Consider the following 14,066-nt stretch of genomic DNA (forward strand, 5'->3'; position numbering starts at 1 on the left):
CCAAACTTGATTTCTTCAAAAGGCGGCTGGAAACCCAGGATATGCAGAGCCTCCTCCTGAGAGAGGGGGGGTAAACTGGCAAAGCAAATAACAAAAAGAAATGTTATTGTTGGAGCAGATGTGTTTTTTGTTTAGGTGAAGTGTGAGAGACGTTACTCACCTCCCTGCCCCCAGAGTGCTGTACAGGAAGTTCCAGACGGAAATGAGAGAGGAGATGCCACAGGAAGTCTTGTACTGAGGCCGGCTGATGCAATACCTGCAAATCAGAGACACGATAAACAATAATAGGTTCATGTTTTATATTTTTAAGACACATTTGTAGATACTGTGTATACAACAGAGGTCAACTTTTCATGACACAATGAATAAATAGATTTTTTGTTAAATTCCTCAACCAAACCTCTGTGTATTAAAACTACCATTTTCACACGTTAACATGCCATTTTAAAGTTGACGTTTAAAGCACCACGCATAACTGCTGTTAATTAGTAAAAGTCTATAAACTGCTTCATCTTAAAATATGAAAAAGAAACAGTATTGGGACGATGTGGTGTTTTAATACTTTAACAAGATATGAAAGATAGTGGAGACAGTCAGCAGCTTCAGGTTCCTCGGTGTCCACATCACTGAGGACCCGACATGGACTCAACAGCGGCTCTTCTTCCTCCGCAGGCTGAGGAGGTTCAACATGGACTCCAGGATACTCTGCAACTTCTACAGGTGCACCATAGAGAGCATCCTGACCTTCTACAGGTGCACCATAGAGAGCATCCTGACCTTCTACAGGTGCACCATAGAGAGCATCCTGACCTTCTACAGGTGCACCAGAGAGAGCATCCTGACCTTCTACAGGTGCACCATAGAAAGTATCCTGACCTTCTAGAGGTGCACCATAGAGAGAGGATCCTGACCTTCTACTGGTGCACCATAGAGAGTATCCTGACCTTCTAGAGGTGCACCATAGAGAGTATCCTGACCTTCTACAGGTGCACCATAGAGAGTATCCTGACCTTCTACAGGTGCACCATAGAGAGAGGATCCTGACCTTCTACAGGTGCACCATAGAGAGCATCCTGACCTTCTACAGGTGCACCATAGAGAGAGGATCCTGACCTTCTACAGGTGCACCATAGAGAGTATCCTGACCTTCTACAGGTGCACCATAGAGAGTATCCTGACCTTCTACAGGTGCACCATAGAGAGTATCCTGACCTTCTACAGGTGCACCATAGAGAGCATCCTGACTGGCTGCATCACGGCCTGGTACGGCAGCTGCACCGCCCTCAACCGTAAGGCTTTACAGAGGGTGGTGAAAACTGCACAGAACGTCACCAGGACGGAGCTGCCATCCATGGAGGACCTTTACTCCCAGCGGCTCAGGAAGAAAGCCCTCCGGATTATCAAAGACCCCCATCACCCCAGCCACAAACTGTTCTGTCTGCTGCCGTCTAAAGCATCCGGACTAAAACCACCAGACACAGAGACAGTTTCATCCCACAGGCAATAAGACTGTTAAACACCTGAACTGTTGAAACAACATCCATAACATTCATCTGGCTGCTACTTAAAACATATTGATCTATTTACCTAATATATCATTTCAATGACTTGCATATAGACTCTTATTGCACTATTTCACTTTTTTTTTTAAATTTTCTTCTTGTATTTACTATTTACTTGCACTATATTTTTCTGTTCATCTGTGTTTTGTGTTGCTCTGTTGGAGAAGCCTGTGACACAAGATGTTCATCGACATAACTACACTGTAGCTATGTTCGTTTGACAAATAAAGAACCTTGAACCTTGAAAGTTGATCCTGAGACGTGTCTTGGTTGCATGTTTTTGCTGCCTCTCTTAAAGCCTGATGTAAATGATTATAATATAAGTTTACCATCTCCTGAGGTCGAGCACTTTCCTCTGTTTGATGTCCTCCTGCGAGGCGGGAGGAGCGACGTCCTGCAGGTTCCTGCTCTGTCTGTCTGAGGACTTCATCTTCTTTGAGCTGCTCTTCTTCACGTTACCTGAAAAATACACAACAGTTAAAGGGAGGCTTAATCAATGTTCAACAGTTAAAGAACAGACACATTATTTAATATCCTGATATCTCAAGCAGGTGTGGCATCTTTAGGTGATGGCAAAATTATAAAAATAATGCACAAAATAAATGATATATAAATATTATTTTCAATTTTTCAGTCAGTTCTGAATATAACTATAACCTTCTAAGTGTCTAATCTAAACGTCATGTAGTTCCTTTGTACCCTTACTTTAGTTTTTTTACTTCTGCCAGTTGCATTTACGCCTTAAATATCATAAAGTGTGGTGTTGATATGTGGAGATTATCCTGCTAAACAGAATGTGAAAGTATCGTAAACCTTTGTTTGCCACAGGTCTTATTTTGTGTGATATAAAATCCCATTAGCTTTTTCCGAGGGAACCAGGAAGATGCCACTTTAAGGTTTGGACCACAAAAACACATCACCCTGCATCACCCTGTAACAACACGCTTCTTACTTGTTCGGATTTTTCTAGTGAGCACAGCGTTGAAGTCTGTGGTGTCTATCTCCCAGGCCAGGATAGGTTTGGACAACACTTCCACCATGTCTCCGTCTCCGTCTCCGTATCCATCTCCGTCTCCATCGGACCCCGCAGCATCCGAGGGGCCGGCGCTGAACTCCTCTTCAGGTTTGGGCTTCCCGTCCTGCAGGTTGGAGTTGGAGACGTTGGAGATGTTGGAGGTGTTGGAGGTGTTGGAGATGGAGACGTTGGAGATGTTGGAGGTGTTGGGGTTGTTGGAGGTGTTGGAGGTGTTGGAGATGTTGGAGATGTTGGGGTTGTTGGAGGTGTTGGAGATGGAGATGTTGGAGGTGTTGGGGTTGTTGGAGGTGTTGGAGATGGAGACGTTGGAGATGTCCGCGGGCCGGTACACGGACGGCGCCTGGTTCAGCAGAGCGTAGTCGGAGCACACGGTGTAGAACTTCTCCCTGGAGTGAGTGACGGGGCAGGTCCAGGGGAGGTGGGTTATTTCGGCGCTGGAGGCTCTCCGAACTCTCGCAGCTTCCCTTGCCATCATCAGGCTGCGGTTCTTCTCGTCCTCTGTGTCCGGGGGCCTCTGAAGCACAGAGGGGGGGTCCGAGGGCCCGGGGAGGTTTGACCCCTGACCTTCTGAGGCGTTAGGCATCGAAACGCCACGGGTGATTGGTGATGGAGAAGGGATGGATGGGTTTTCTGGGGATGAGAAGATAAGACAACCAAGAGACACAAAATGACTACCGAGAGACACACAATTAGCTAAATAATACACAAAATGACTACAAAGACACGAAGCAATTACAACAAGACATACAATGACCACACATTGACATAAAAATAAACAACAAATAGAGGCTTATAGTCAGTGTATCTTGCTTCTAAGTAAAGCATTTTGCATGTCTCATATTCTGTCCATGCAACAACAAAAAGAATAGTAAAAATAACGGTGTTGTTAGGTCATAACACCAAATTAAATCAATGTACTGTAAGTGTTGTCTAATAAGTGTGTTTCTTTACTGTCTAATTTGATTCAGAAGCACATCTTGTATTTGCCTGAACAAAGCAGCATAACATAACCCACAGCCACATTACACAGCATCCTCTAATAACTATTACTCATCCTCCTGCAGATAGACAGTAACTCACCTGAGCCTAAACACTAACAGCTGTACTGTAAACACGCCCAGCTGCTATTTCATCACTATCTATCCTCACATCTCCTCTTGTTTTAGGCCCAAACTGAGGTTTAAATCTTTAACATGTCACCCACACATCCTTAACTACAGGTACACATTAGCTTAACACAAGATAAACAATAAACGATAATAACAAATCCGACACGGCCTCCATGCTGAGCCGAAACCTCTGCTTCCGGTGCAGCTTTACAGGACTGAACCATTCTGAGAGGACACAGGGGTGTTCAGAAATAGTTAAAGATTGATAACAACGTTTAAAAAAAAAAAGTAAAATATGTAGTCATACGCAATCGGAACTGTAGTAACTTACTGATTAGTGTATATTATTCTATAACATTAAATATATTTTAAATATCCATTTTGTCACTTTTATGAATGCTGGCTGCATCTCGTGTTAGTGAAACATGTAATGACCCAACAGTTTAAACCAATCACAAAAGCGCTTTTCAGTGTCTCTGTAAACCTCATTTTACAGACAGAAGGTAAGTCTGAACAATCTTTTAAAAAGACAATAATTTTACAATAACTTCTTCAACTTATTTAATAGTAAGTCGAACACACACTTCCTGACTACTTGGTAAATGAAAATGTGGTTTGTGTATTAATCCAGTTGTCTGTAGTTTACTGGGTGTGAAAACAACGAAAATAAATTACACAACTATCTGCACAGATTTTTGTATGAAGACACTGGAGGAAGTTGTTAGTAGGTTAGTTATAGAAGACATATCTCACTATAATATGTATGTTTCCTGCATGTTTTCAAAGCTTTTACCACCTGTAGTGTTAAGGAGAGAAGTTACAGATAAGAAGTGTAAAACTAATTACTAATAGATATCACCATAAAACTTCCCAAGTGATTACTGACATCAACACAATTGTTTTTTGTATTACAAGTGTTCTGAAAACATATGTGTTGTATGCTTTTTCTTATTAAATATGCCCTGGTTTGCATACATTTCCTGAGCAGAAATGTCAACATTGGATAGAGCCACGCCCCAAATTCAGTTTTAAGAACTTTAAGCCCTCTGTGATAAGCATAAGAATATAAATAGGAATTACACGGGAAAGTTTGGTGTGTGTAAGTGCTCCCAAAGTGAGAGAAATTCACAGATTGTGTACAAACTACGGGTGAATAGGTAGAAAATGTAACTACTAGATATCCCAATGAAAGTTTCCCAGTGGATTATTTCCATTTATACAATTACTTTTTGTATTACATTTGTTTGCAATCTTATTATTAGCAATCAAAAGAAACTCATAATCTTGTATTACCGTGTTGCAGTCGTCTGAACTGCTGATAAGTTACTTGGCTTACAGGGTCCAGTGCGCCTGTAACACTGAGCTTTGACCCCCTGTGGCCCCCCTCCAAAAGAAGAGTCTATGAAAACATTTATCTTTTAAAATAGTAATTAGAAGATCAAGATTAACCTGTATTAATCCCCCTAGGAGGAAATTCAGTTTTCCACTTGTATCCACGTTTATACATAGTTTAATACACACACAGCACACATGGAAAATGATGTAAAGGTCATGGAGAAGTCATTGAAAATCATTGGTGAAAAAGTGTATGAACCCTGGCCAGAGCAGATAGGCTGCCAGTCTGACCAGCGCCAGGACGTGGACCGGCTCCTCTCCAGCTGTACACACTCAGCGACCATTTGGTTCCAGTCCCTACAGACTGAGCCACTGCCGCTTCTGTAATGACATTTTAACTAAGATACTAACACAAACTTTGTAACTGAAACAAATACCAATTATGTTTTTGTTTATTTTGTGCGCTATGACTTTATACCTAACAAAAAATTGAAATCTTCAACACTGTCTTTGTCTCTTTCGTCCCCCAAATGGCCCCCCTGATCCAATCTAGTACCGCCAATGCTGTGATTTAATCAGATTTATTATGTTTGTTTCCAGGACACCATGGCGGACAGGAAGCAGGTGATCATCGACACGGACTGTGGGATCGACGATGCTCAGGCCGTCATGATGGCGCTCGCCGCTCCGAACATCGACGTCCTGGCGCTCACCTGCGTGTTCGGGAACGCCGCAGTGGATCACGTGTGTCAAAACGTCCTGATGGTGCTCGACGTCTGCCAGCGCCAGGGGGTGAGTTCACTCAAGCCAGATAAAACATTTAAGGGTCACCTATTATGCAAAATCCACTTGTTCATGTCTCTTCTACATCAACATGTGTCCCCTCTTCATCATGTCTCTTCTACATCAGCATGTGTCCCCTCTTCTTCATGTCTCTTCTACATCAACATGTGTCCCCTCTTCTTCACGTCTCTTCTACATCAACATGTGTCCCCTCTTCTTCATGTCTCTTCTACATCAACATGTGTCCCCTCTTCTTCATGTCTCTTCTACATCAACATGTGTCCCCTCTTCTTCATGTCTCTTCTACATCAACATGTGTCCCCTCTTCTTCATGTCTCTTCTACATCAACATGTGTCCCCTCTTCTTCATGTCTCTTCTACATCAACATGTGTCCCCTCTTCTTCATGTCTCTTCTACATCAACATGTGTCCCCTCTTCTTCATGTCTCTCTACATCAACATGTGTCCCCTCTTCTTCATGTCTCTTCTACATCAACATGTGTCCCCTCTTCTTCATGTCTCTTCTACATCAACATGTGTCCCCTCTTCTTCATGTCTCTTCTACATCAACATGTGTCCCCTCTTCTTCATGTCTCTTCTACATCAACATGTGTCCCCTCTTCTTCATGTCTCTTCTACATCAACATGTGTCCCCCTCTTCTTCATGTCTCTTCTACATCAACATGTGTCCCCTCTTCTTCATGTCTCTTCTACATCAACATGTGTCCCCTCTTCTTCATGTCTCTTCTACATCAACATGTGTCCCCTCTTCTTCATGTCTCTTCTTCATCAACATGTGTCCCCTCTTCTTCATGTCTCTTCTACATCAACATGTGTCCCCCTCTTCTTCATGTCTCTTCTACATCAACATGTGTCCCCTCTTCTTCATGTCTCTTCTACATCAACATGTGTCCCCTCTTCTTCATGTCTCTTCTTCATCAACATGTGTCCCCTCTTCTCCATGTCTCTTCTACATCAACATGTGTCCCCTCTTCTCATGTCTCTCTACATCAACATGTGTCCCCTCTTCTTCATGTCTCTTCTACATCAACATGTGTCCCCTCTTCTTCATGTCTCTTCTACATCAACATGTGTCCCCTCTTCTTCATGTCTCTTCTACATCAACATGTGTCCCCTCTTCTTCATGTCTCTTCTACATCAACATGTGTCCCCTCTTCTTCATGTCTCTTCTACATCAACATGTGTCCCCTCTTCTTCATGTCTCTCTACATCAACATGTGTCCCCTCTTCTTCATGTCTCTTCTACATCAACATGTGTCCCCTCTTCTTCATGTCTCTCTACATCAACATGTGTTCCCTCTTCTTCATGTCTCTTCTACATCAACATGTGTCCCCTCTTCTTCATGTCTCTTCTACATCACCATGTGTCCCCTCTTCTTCATGTCTCTTCTACATCAACATGTGTCCCCTCTTCTTCATGTCTCTTCTACATCACCATGTGTCCCCTCTTCTTCATGTCTCTTCTACATCAACATGTGTCCCCTCTGTGGAAAGAGACTCTGAAAGTTTCAGGAACAAAGATTCTCTCTCTTTTTGTCCTGATCCATTTATATAGAAACCTGTCTGAAAATGAGCTGATCAGATTTTGGCCACTTTATGATGTCAGACTCATAACGATTGTTTGGCTTGTGTAACCATTAGCCAATCGCCAACCAAGGTACCCCCCCCCCCCCCCCCCCCACCATTGTGTTCTTTTTAACCAAATCTCTCTCAGAGGGGCGTGGGGAGGGGCTCCTTATTTTCATCTAAAGTAACAGACAGAGAATCAGCACTTTGGAAACAGGGCTGAAACAGAGGGGTGTCATAGTCTCAATTGTTATGTGGAAGGATACTTATATAAAAAAGAAAGTTTGCTTTGGCGTGTCACTATTTCACAAGTGTATATATTTTTATATGATTCCATATTTGCGTTATCAGTGGACCATTACAACTTAGTAGAGCAACATGCCCAGGATGATTTGCCTTTCAGGGACAATAAAGCATTTCTTATCTTATTTTATTAAGCTGAGGTTAGAAGGCGATTGTGTTCATTGTTAAAATATCTAACCAGTGTTGACTGTTGATAAGAGAAGGGCCTGAACAACATGAACAACTCCATTGAGATGTTTGCCCACTACGCTGAGTTTAGACAGTGGGGTCAGTTAGAGTTTAAAGGGGGTTTTGTGACATGTGACACTACTTTGACAACAAAACAAGGAAAACACACAATGCAAAAGTGCTACAAAATAAACAAATATAACAAATGGCAACTAATGGCGCATTTCCACTACAGCGCGGTTTAAGCGTGCCGTGCCCGGCCCGTTTTTGGTTGTGTTTCCACTAGGCGTAGTTCCGGCTAGCGGGTACTTTTTCACAGTTTTCTGGCTCTCCAAAATCGAGGTTCTTTCCGGGCCAACAACCGGGCTAAGTATGCTAAACTAGTGAGAGAATCGCTGGCAACTACAACAAAATGAACATATGTTGCAGTGATTTAATTGTAATACACGTTTCAAAATGATGCCGAAGTAACAACATACTGATACCGGTTAGTAAAAACCATGAATTAATGCTTTGACAAGTCTGCAGACAGACGGCAGGGGAAAACCTTTTAAAATGCGTGTTTTCTAAATGGAGATTGGCTAAGCTAACGCAGTATATGCTCCGACCGTCCACACTGACAACAACGGCCTATACAGACATAAATAAAGCAGCGACTGTATTCGCCATGACACAGGCAGTCTGTGGTTTGTACTTGTTTCACTTTTGTCTAGTTTCTGAACAGATATGAGGAGCTGTGAGCTCTGAGTGCTAACAGCTAACGGCTGATGTTGGTTTTGTGGTTCGCATTGAAGATGACGTCACGGCTCCGCCTACACTGCGTTACTATAGTTACTGCCCCAGTTCCTAAACTGTAATGGAAACGCAGCATAAAGTGAGCCAGTCCTACCAAGGCCTAACTATACCGTACTAAGCCGTGCAAGGCCCTGCAGTGGAAATGCGCCATTAGACACTTGATCGAGAACTTACTTTAGGATTCACTGGAGCACCAAACAGTGTAAATAATTCCCAGTAAGTGAACAGAGGGGTTTATACTTTAGTATTCTGTAAGAAAAGTACATTTTTATAAACAATAAATGTCAGTACGGCAGCACCTCCTCCCCGAGACAACCCGTCCAGTTTGAAAAAAAGGGCCCCATATTTTACCAAATGTATTTGAGAAGCCACTCAGAGAAAATCTAATTCTTTCCATCTTCAGGAAATTAGGTTTGTTTTACTGAAAAGAAACCTCTGTTCTGTTGCAGATTCCTGTGTTTCGAGGGTCTTCAGGTCCTCTGGTCGGAGCCATTAACCCCGTCAGTGACCACTTTGGGACGGATGGACTGGGAGACGTGATCGAAGACAAAGACCCTCGCTGGGAGGAGAAGATCCAGAGCGAGCATGCAGTCAACGCCATGATCCGACTGGTGAATGAGAACCAGAAGCAGGTGAGGAAAAAACGTTCTTTTGCAGGTTTTGGGAGTAACGGGATTACGTAGAAAGATATTTTGGGGATTACTAGCAGGATCACAATGTTAGTTAAGAACTAAAAAGAGCATATAGTGTTTGTTGTAAAAGGATCAGATTTAATTTCTTCCTTCTAAGCTGTACTGTTCTGTAGGCTAATGCTTCAACCCTTAAATGGGCAATCACATGGACATATTTCGGGAAATGAATTGATTGCTATTTTCTAGAATACACCAATATTACAGTTATAACACCCACATTACACCCATATTACACTACTGTTATACCCATATTACACTGTTATCAGACCCATATTACACTGTTATCAGACCCATATTACACTGTTATCAGACCCATATTACACTGTTATCAGACCCATATTACACCATTATTACACTGTTATACACTCCAATTAAATCCATGTTACACCATTAATACACCCGTATTACACTCATATTATACCCACATTACATATTACACCATTATTACACCTATATTACACTGTATTACACCTATATTACACTGTTCTACACCCCAATGAAGTCTGTGTTACACCATTAATACACCTGTATAACACTCGTATTATACCCACATTACACTACTGTTATCAGACCCATATTACACTGTTAATAGACCCATATTACACCTTTATTACACCTGTATAACACTCATATTATACCCACATTACACTATTGTTACACCCATATTACACTGTGATCAGACTCATATTACACTGTTATACACCCCAATTAAGTCCATGTTAATGTAAGACATTATTCCACTCGTATTACACTCATATTACACTCGTATTATACCCATATTACACTATTATCAGACCCATGTTACACCCATTTTTCACCCGGACACAAGCCTGTCAAATGACTGTTTCCCCCAGGATACAGAAAGCATTGAAGGGTTAAGTGTTGGTTTTCACTTTCTTTGGTTCATTTGTCCTGTTTTTTAATTCAGCATGTGAACCTATAAATAGTGTGTGTGAGCTTAACTATGTGTGTTAAACTAAAACGGAGCATTTTCTGTCAGCTCAGATTTGATATCTGCTTTTTTAAACTGTAGTATCACGTGTTTCATTGTTACTGTAGAGGCTACTGCCTGAATATGCTTCATGAAACGCAGGTTTACTTATAATTAAAATCTATTTTCTGATCCTAAATATCTTGGTTTCTTCTTAATATAGATAATAAACTTAAATAACAAACATCTTATTGATATTTCTTTTTTCTTGTGATGATTCACATTTGATATTGAGGTAGCGGAAAGTAATCGGGTTACTTTTTCATATTTTGATGATCGGATTATTTCACCGATTGAATTATTTTACAGCTAACTATTTCTAAGTGTGTTACCTCTAAATCCTTCCCCCTCAGATCTCCCTGGTGGCTCTCGGCCCGCTCACTAACCTCGCTCTAGCCGTCAGATTGGACCCAAGTTTCCCCCAAAAGCTCAAAGACCTGTTCATCATGGGAGGCAACATGGAGGGTAAAACACACAGAACATTACAGGCTCTTATTATGAAATACGTACGCTTCTATAACTCAGATTTTCGTCTCTGCAGGAAAAGGAAACTTGACACTTTGTGCAGAGTTTAACTTTGTTATGGATCCAGAGTCGGCCTATATTGTTCTGGAGGAGTTCCTCTGCACCACGTACATCGCCTCGTGGGAATACGCCTGCAGGAACTCTCTTACCTGGGTGAGATGTTGGGAAGACCCTCAGCAGAGTTAGTTAGGATGAAACTGAAGTTACTAAATAAAAATGTACGGAAAATATTTAAACATTATGGCCGTTCATACATCACATAAAGGTAGGGTAGGTAATTTTGGAGAAACCAGCACGAGTGCTCTAGAATTTGAAAATACACAGCCGGAAAAAATCTGCCACTTCCTTACAGAGCCCCTCCTCCAACACACACGAACGCGCACATGACCAATGAGGGCATGAGATAAGTCTGTGCACAGATGGAAGGCTGACAGGCAGGTAGGCCATCCAGTTATTTTAGCCGGGCCGGCTCAGATGATTGGTCGTACTTTTTACAGTACTACAGCTTCCACAGATGACATTTTTTTATGTATTTTTTGTCAAAGCACTTCAGATATTCATTGCTATCGGGATGTTAAGAGCATTCCATGGAATATAACAAAAAGTGTATCTCGAGCCGGTTTCTCAAACTTACCTACCCCACCTTTAATTGAGACACTATATAAATAAATACACCTTATATATAAATACTGAAACTTAATAAATAAATACAAAATAAATATATAAACATGAATATTTAACGTAAAATTAAATACATAAAGATGTGTCCCCGGTGTGTCAGGGAACTCACGCAGCGTCAGAAATAAAACCCTCTCTCTTTTCCTCCGTACCCAAATCTCTAAAAACGGGGCTACAACGGAGCTGATCCAGATTTGCGTCCGATATGACGTAATATCTGAAATGTGGACCCACGGCCCTATCAGAAACGTTGCTATCAGAAACAATGCCCGACTGTTTTGGACGTAATATGGTCTGTGTTTACATTAGCATCGCTAACACTCAGAGCTAACCTGTACTGGAGAGCATGTGTGTGAAGAAGCAGGAAATAAAAAGGAACTCACCTTGTGGTATAACCGGCAAGAGAGAAAGCCTTTGAGCTCCATACTGTTTCAGAAATAATCCTTGATAATCCATGATATGGCGTTTCATCACGGCAGCATTTAGTTTAGACAGTAGCTGCCGGGTCCCGCATGAGCTCAGACCCCTCCTTTTTAATTTTCTATCAATTTTTATGTTTTTAAAGCTTTATACCCAAAATCAGCACTTTTGAAACAGGAAGTGAAATAGAGGGATATGAGGCATGGCTAGAATGGGTGACCTGTTTGGTATTTTGAGCAAAACACTTCATAGACATGTTTTTTATATATTTGTATATATCTGAGACCTATGCTATTGCCTAAAAATAGCATGATAGGTGACCTTTAAATATAACAAGACAACATTCGTCCGTGAATCATTGATCAGTTTCTCTTAAGAATTTCCTCCATCCTGAAAAAAAGATAATAAATCAGAATACATCACAGCAGTGGCGGTACTAGAGTGGGGCGGCCATGCTGGGGCCAGTTATTACAAAAAAACAATTCAAAGGTAATTTATTTAACCTTTAACTGATTGAATGTATTTAATTTGTTTAGGAGTTCTTTGAGGAGCTGATCAACCAGGACGCTCCGGCTGCGGCCTTCATGAAGAAGATCACCTCCAAGTGTCGGGCGTACTCCAAAGAGGCGATGAAGAACAAGAGGGACGTGTACTTCGGCCCGGGGTACGTCTCCTACGATGCGTACGCCATGGCGGCCTGCATCGACCCCGACGTGGTGCTGCAGAGCATCGAGTGCCCCGTCAGGGTGGAGCTGCAGGGGGCGCTGTGCCGAGGCATGATGGCGCTGGATCGCACCAATCAGCTGAAGAAGAGCCACAGCGTCACCGTGCTCACAAAGTGTGACGTCAGGAAGTTCAGTCGGCTCCTCCTGCAGTCTCTGAGGCAGCCGAAGAAGTGATTGATGAAGACTAAAAGAAGCTAAAGGAAATTGTTGTGAAGGAAATTTGATAACATTTTAAAGTTTGGCTCCTCCTGCAGTCTCTCAGGCAGCCGGAGAAGTGATGAATGAAGAGGGAAAACAGCCTGAAGGAAATTGTTATGAAGGAAATCAGATACAAATGTTACGTTTTGCTGGAAATGCACAGTACAAACCTTCCTCAAGTCTTCAATATGTTCCCCAGATTTATATAAAACAGTATTTTGTTAATCATTAATGTCGAAAATAGACAATTTGCCACCAAGAATCGAATCGCTCGTGGTGAAATTGGATAGAAAATTGAAGTTTTCCTGAGAATCTACGTATAAACGTCCCTGGGGTCAAATATTTATACAGAAAATAATTTTAAATGGATCTTAATTGAGCTAGAAAGGCTTTTTAATCAATAAAAAGTGACAGGTTGTCCGCGGGGTCTTAAAAAGTATTAAAAGTTGATAAATCAATTTAGCGAAAATGAAGGCTATTAAAAAGTATTAAACGGCATTTTCCAAGGTATTACATTTTGTAGCTTGTTTTCAATAAGTATATAAATTGTCCAAAGAGGTTGTATTCTACAGTGTGCCTGAATGTAATCATTGCGTAGGTGTGTAGTGTGATTCTGTGTAGTTTATTTATGGCATCCCGTTGGATTTGACGTCATCTGAACAGGACATCGCGCGCTCACTGCTTGATAGCGCGCGAAGGTCCGTTTACGCCGGTTGTTAAACAACATCGTTATGGGGAAATGCAAGTCTGCGTCCAAATGGTTGGAAGATAAGGAGGAAGGACAATCAATACTGTATATAGTCAATGTGAGGTAAAGTGTGTCGCCAAGGTAACCGGTTAGAACTGATAATGAGTGATAATTTGCCACCCTGCATTACATTGTCTGGGAGGATAACAGAAACAATACACATTTAGCCAAATATCTACAATACAAACCTCCCTTTCTGTGCTCATTCATACAGATTTAAAAGATGAATGACAAAGGGAGACAATCTGCTTATATTATATCTTATGTAAGGATTTAGCTGGGATCATTCCTATGTTCCCCATAGTTGTTTAAAACAACAACAACCAGCTGAAGGAGAGCCACAGCGTACTAATGCATTATCTGACATCAACCAAATAAGTATTCCTGAAGACAAACTAACATTTATCCACC

General features: G+C 41.6%; 2 protein-coding genes across 6 annotated transcripts in view; one reads left to right on the plus strand and one right to left on the minus strand.

The window, feature by feature from the left end:
* The window catches only part of LOC117497729 (basic immunoglobulin-like variable motif-containing protein), a 17,757-nt gene extending 13,857 nt beyond the window's left edge, over window positions 1-3,900 (minus strand). For 2 of the 3 annotated variants that reach the window (XM_034149736.1, XM_034149734.1), the window contains exons 1-5: window positions 3,679-3,900; window positions 2,515-3,228; window positions 1,892-2,021; window positions 161-256; window positions 1-75 (exon numbers count right to left, since the gene is read on the minus strand). The exon at window positions 1-75 is cut by the window's left edge and continues 30 nt beyond it. In XM_034149736.1, the coding sequence (XP_034005627.1) occupies window positions 1-75; window positions 161-256; window positions 1,892-2,021; window positions 2,515-3,181 (968 nt within the window). In that variant the 5' untranslated portion in view covers window positions 3,182-3,228; window positions 3,679-3,900. Of the gene's footprint in view, window positions 76-160; window positions 257-1,891; window positions 2,022-2,514 lie in introns of all 3 variants that reach the window. The other variant, XM_034149735.1, reaches the window with a different exon arrangement.
* A 267-nt stretch (window positions 3,901-4,167) lies between these two features.
* Window positions 4,168-13,184, plus strand: si:ch211-201h21.5 (uncharacterized protein LOC555526 homolog). 3 transcript variants are annotated; one of them, XM_034149737.1, is made up of 6 exons: window positions 4,168-4,210; window positions 5,643-5,834; window positions 9,128-9,310; window positions 10,715-10,826; window positions 10,903-11,039; window positions 12,521-13,184. In XM_034149737.1, the coding sequence occupies exons 2-6, from the start codon at window positions 5,649-5,651 to the stop codon at window positions 12,881-12,883; spliced, it is 981 nt and encodes a 326-aa protein (XP_034005628.1). In that variant the 5' UTR covers window positions 4,168-4,210; window positions 5,643-5,648; the 3' UTR covers window positions 12,884-13,184. The 3 variants fall into 3 exon arrangements, with proteins under 3 accessions (XP_034005628.1, XP_034005630.1, XP_034005629.1); XM_034149739.1 differs by lacking the exon at window positions 4,168-4,210 and adding an exon at window positions 4,287-4,305; XM_034149738.1 differs by lacking the exon at window positions 4,168-4,210 and adding an exon at window positions 4,341-4,435.
* The last annotated feature ends 882 nt before the right edge of the window (window positions 13,185-14,066 follow it).

This window comes from Trematomus bernacchii, unplaced genomic scaffold (genome assembly GCF_902827165.1).
Source record: "Trematomus bernacchii unplaced genomic scaffold, fTreBer1.1, whole genome shotgun sequence".
In the NCBI taxonomy this organism is placed as follows: domain Eukaryota; kingdom Metazoa; phylum Chordata; class Actinopteri; order Perciformes; family Nototheniidae; genus Trematomus; species Trematomus bernacchii.

What these genes read in the sequence shown, in the direction of transcription:
- si:ch211-201h21.5 (XM_034149737.1), top strand. Translation starts at nt 5,649, where the DNA reads ATGGCGGACAGGAAGCAGGTGATCATCGACACGGACTGTGGGATCGAC. An exon ending in ACGTCTGCCAGCGCCAGGGG is followed by an intron (nt 5,835 to 9,127) that starts GTGAGTTCACTC and finishes GTTCTGTTGCAG; the next exon opens with ATTCCTGTGTTTCGAGGGTC. An exon ending in GCAGGAACTCTCTTACCTGG is followed by an intron (nt 11,040 to 12,520) that starts GTGAGATGTTGG and finishes TAATTTGTTTAG; the next exon opens with GAGTTCTTTGAGGAGCTGAT.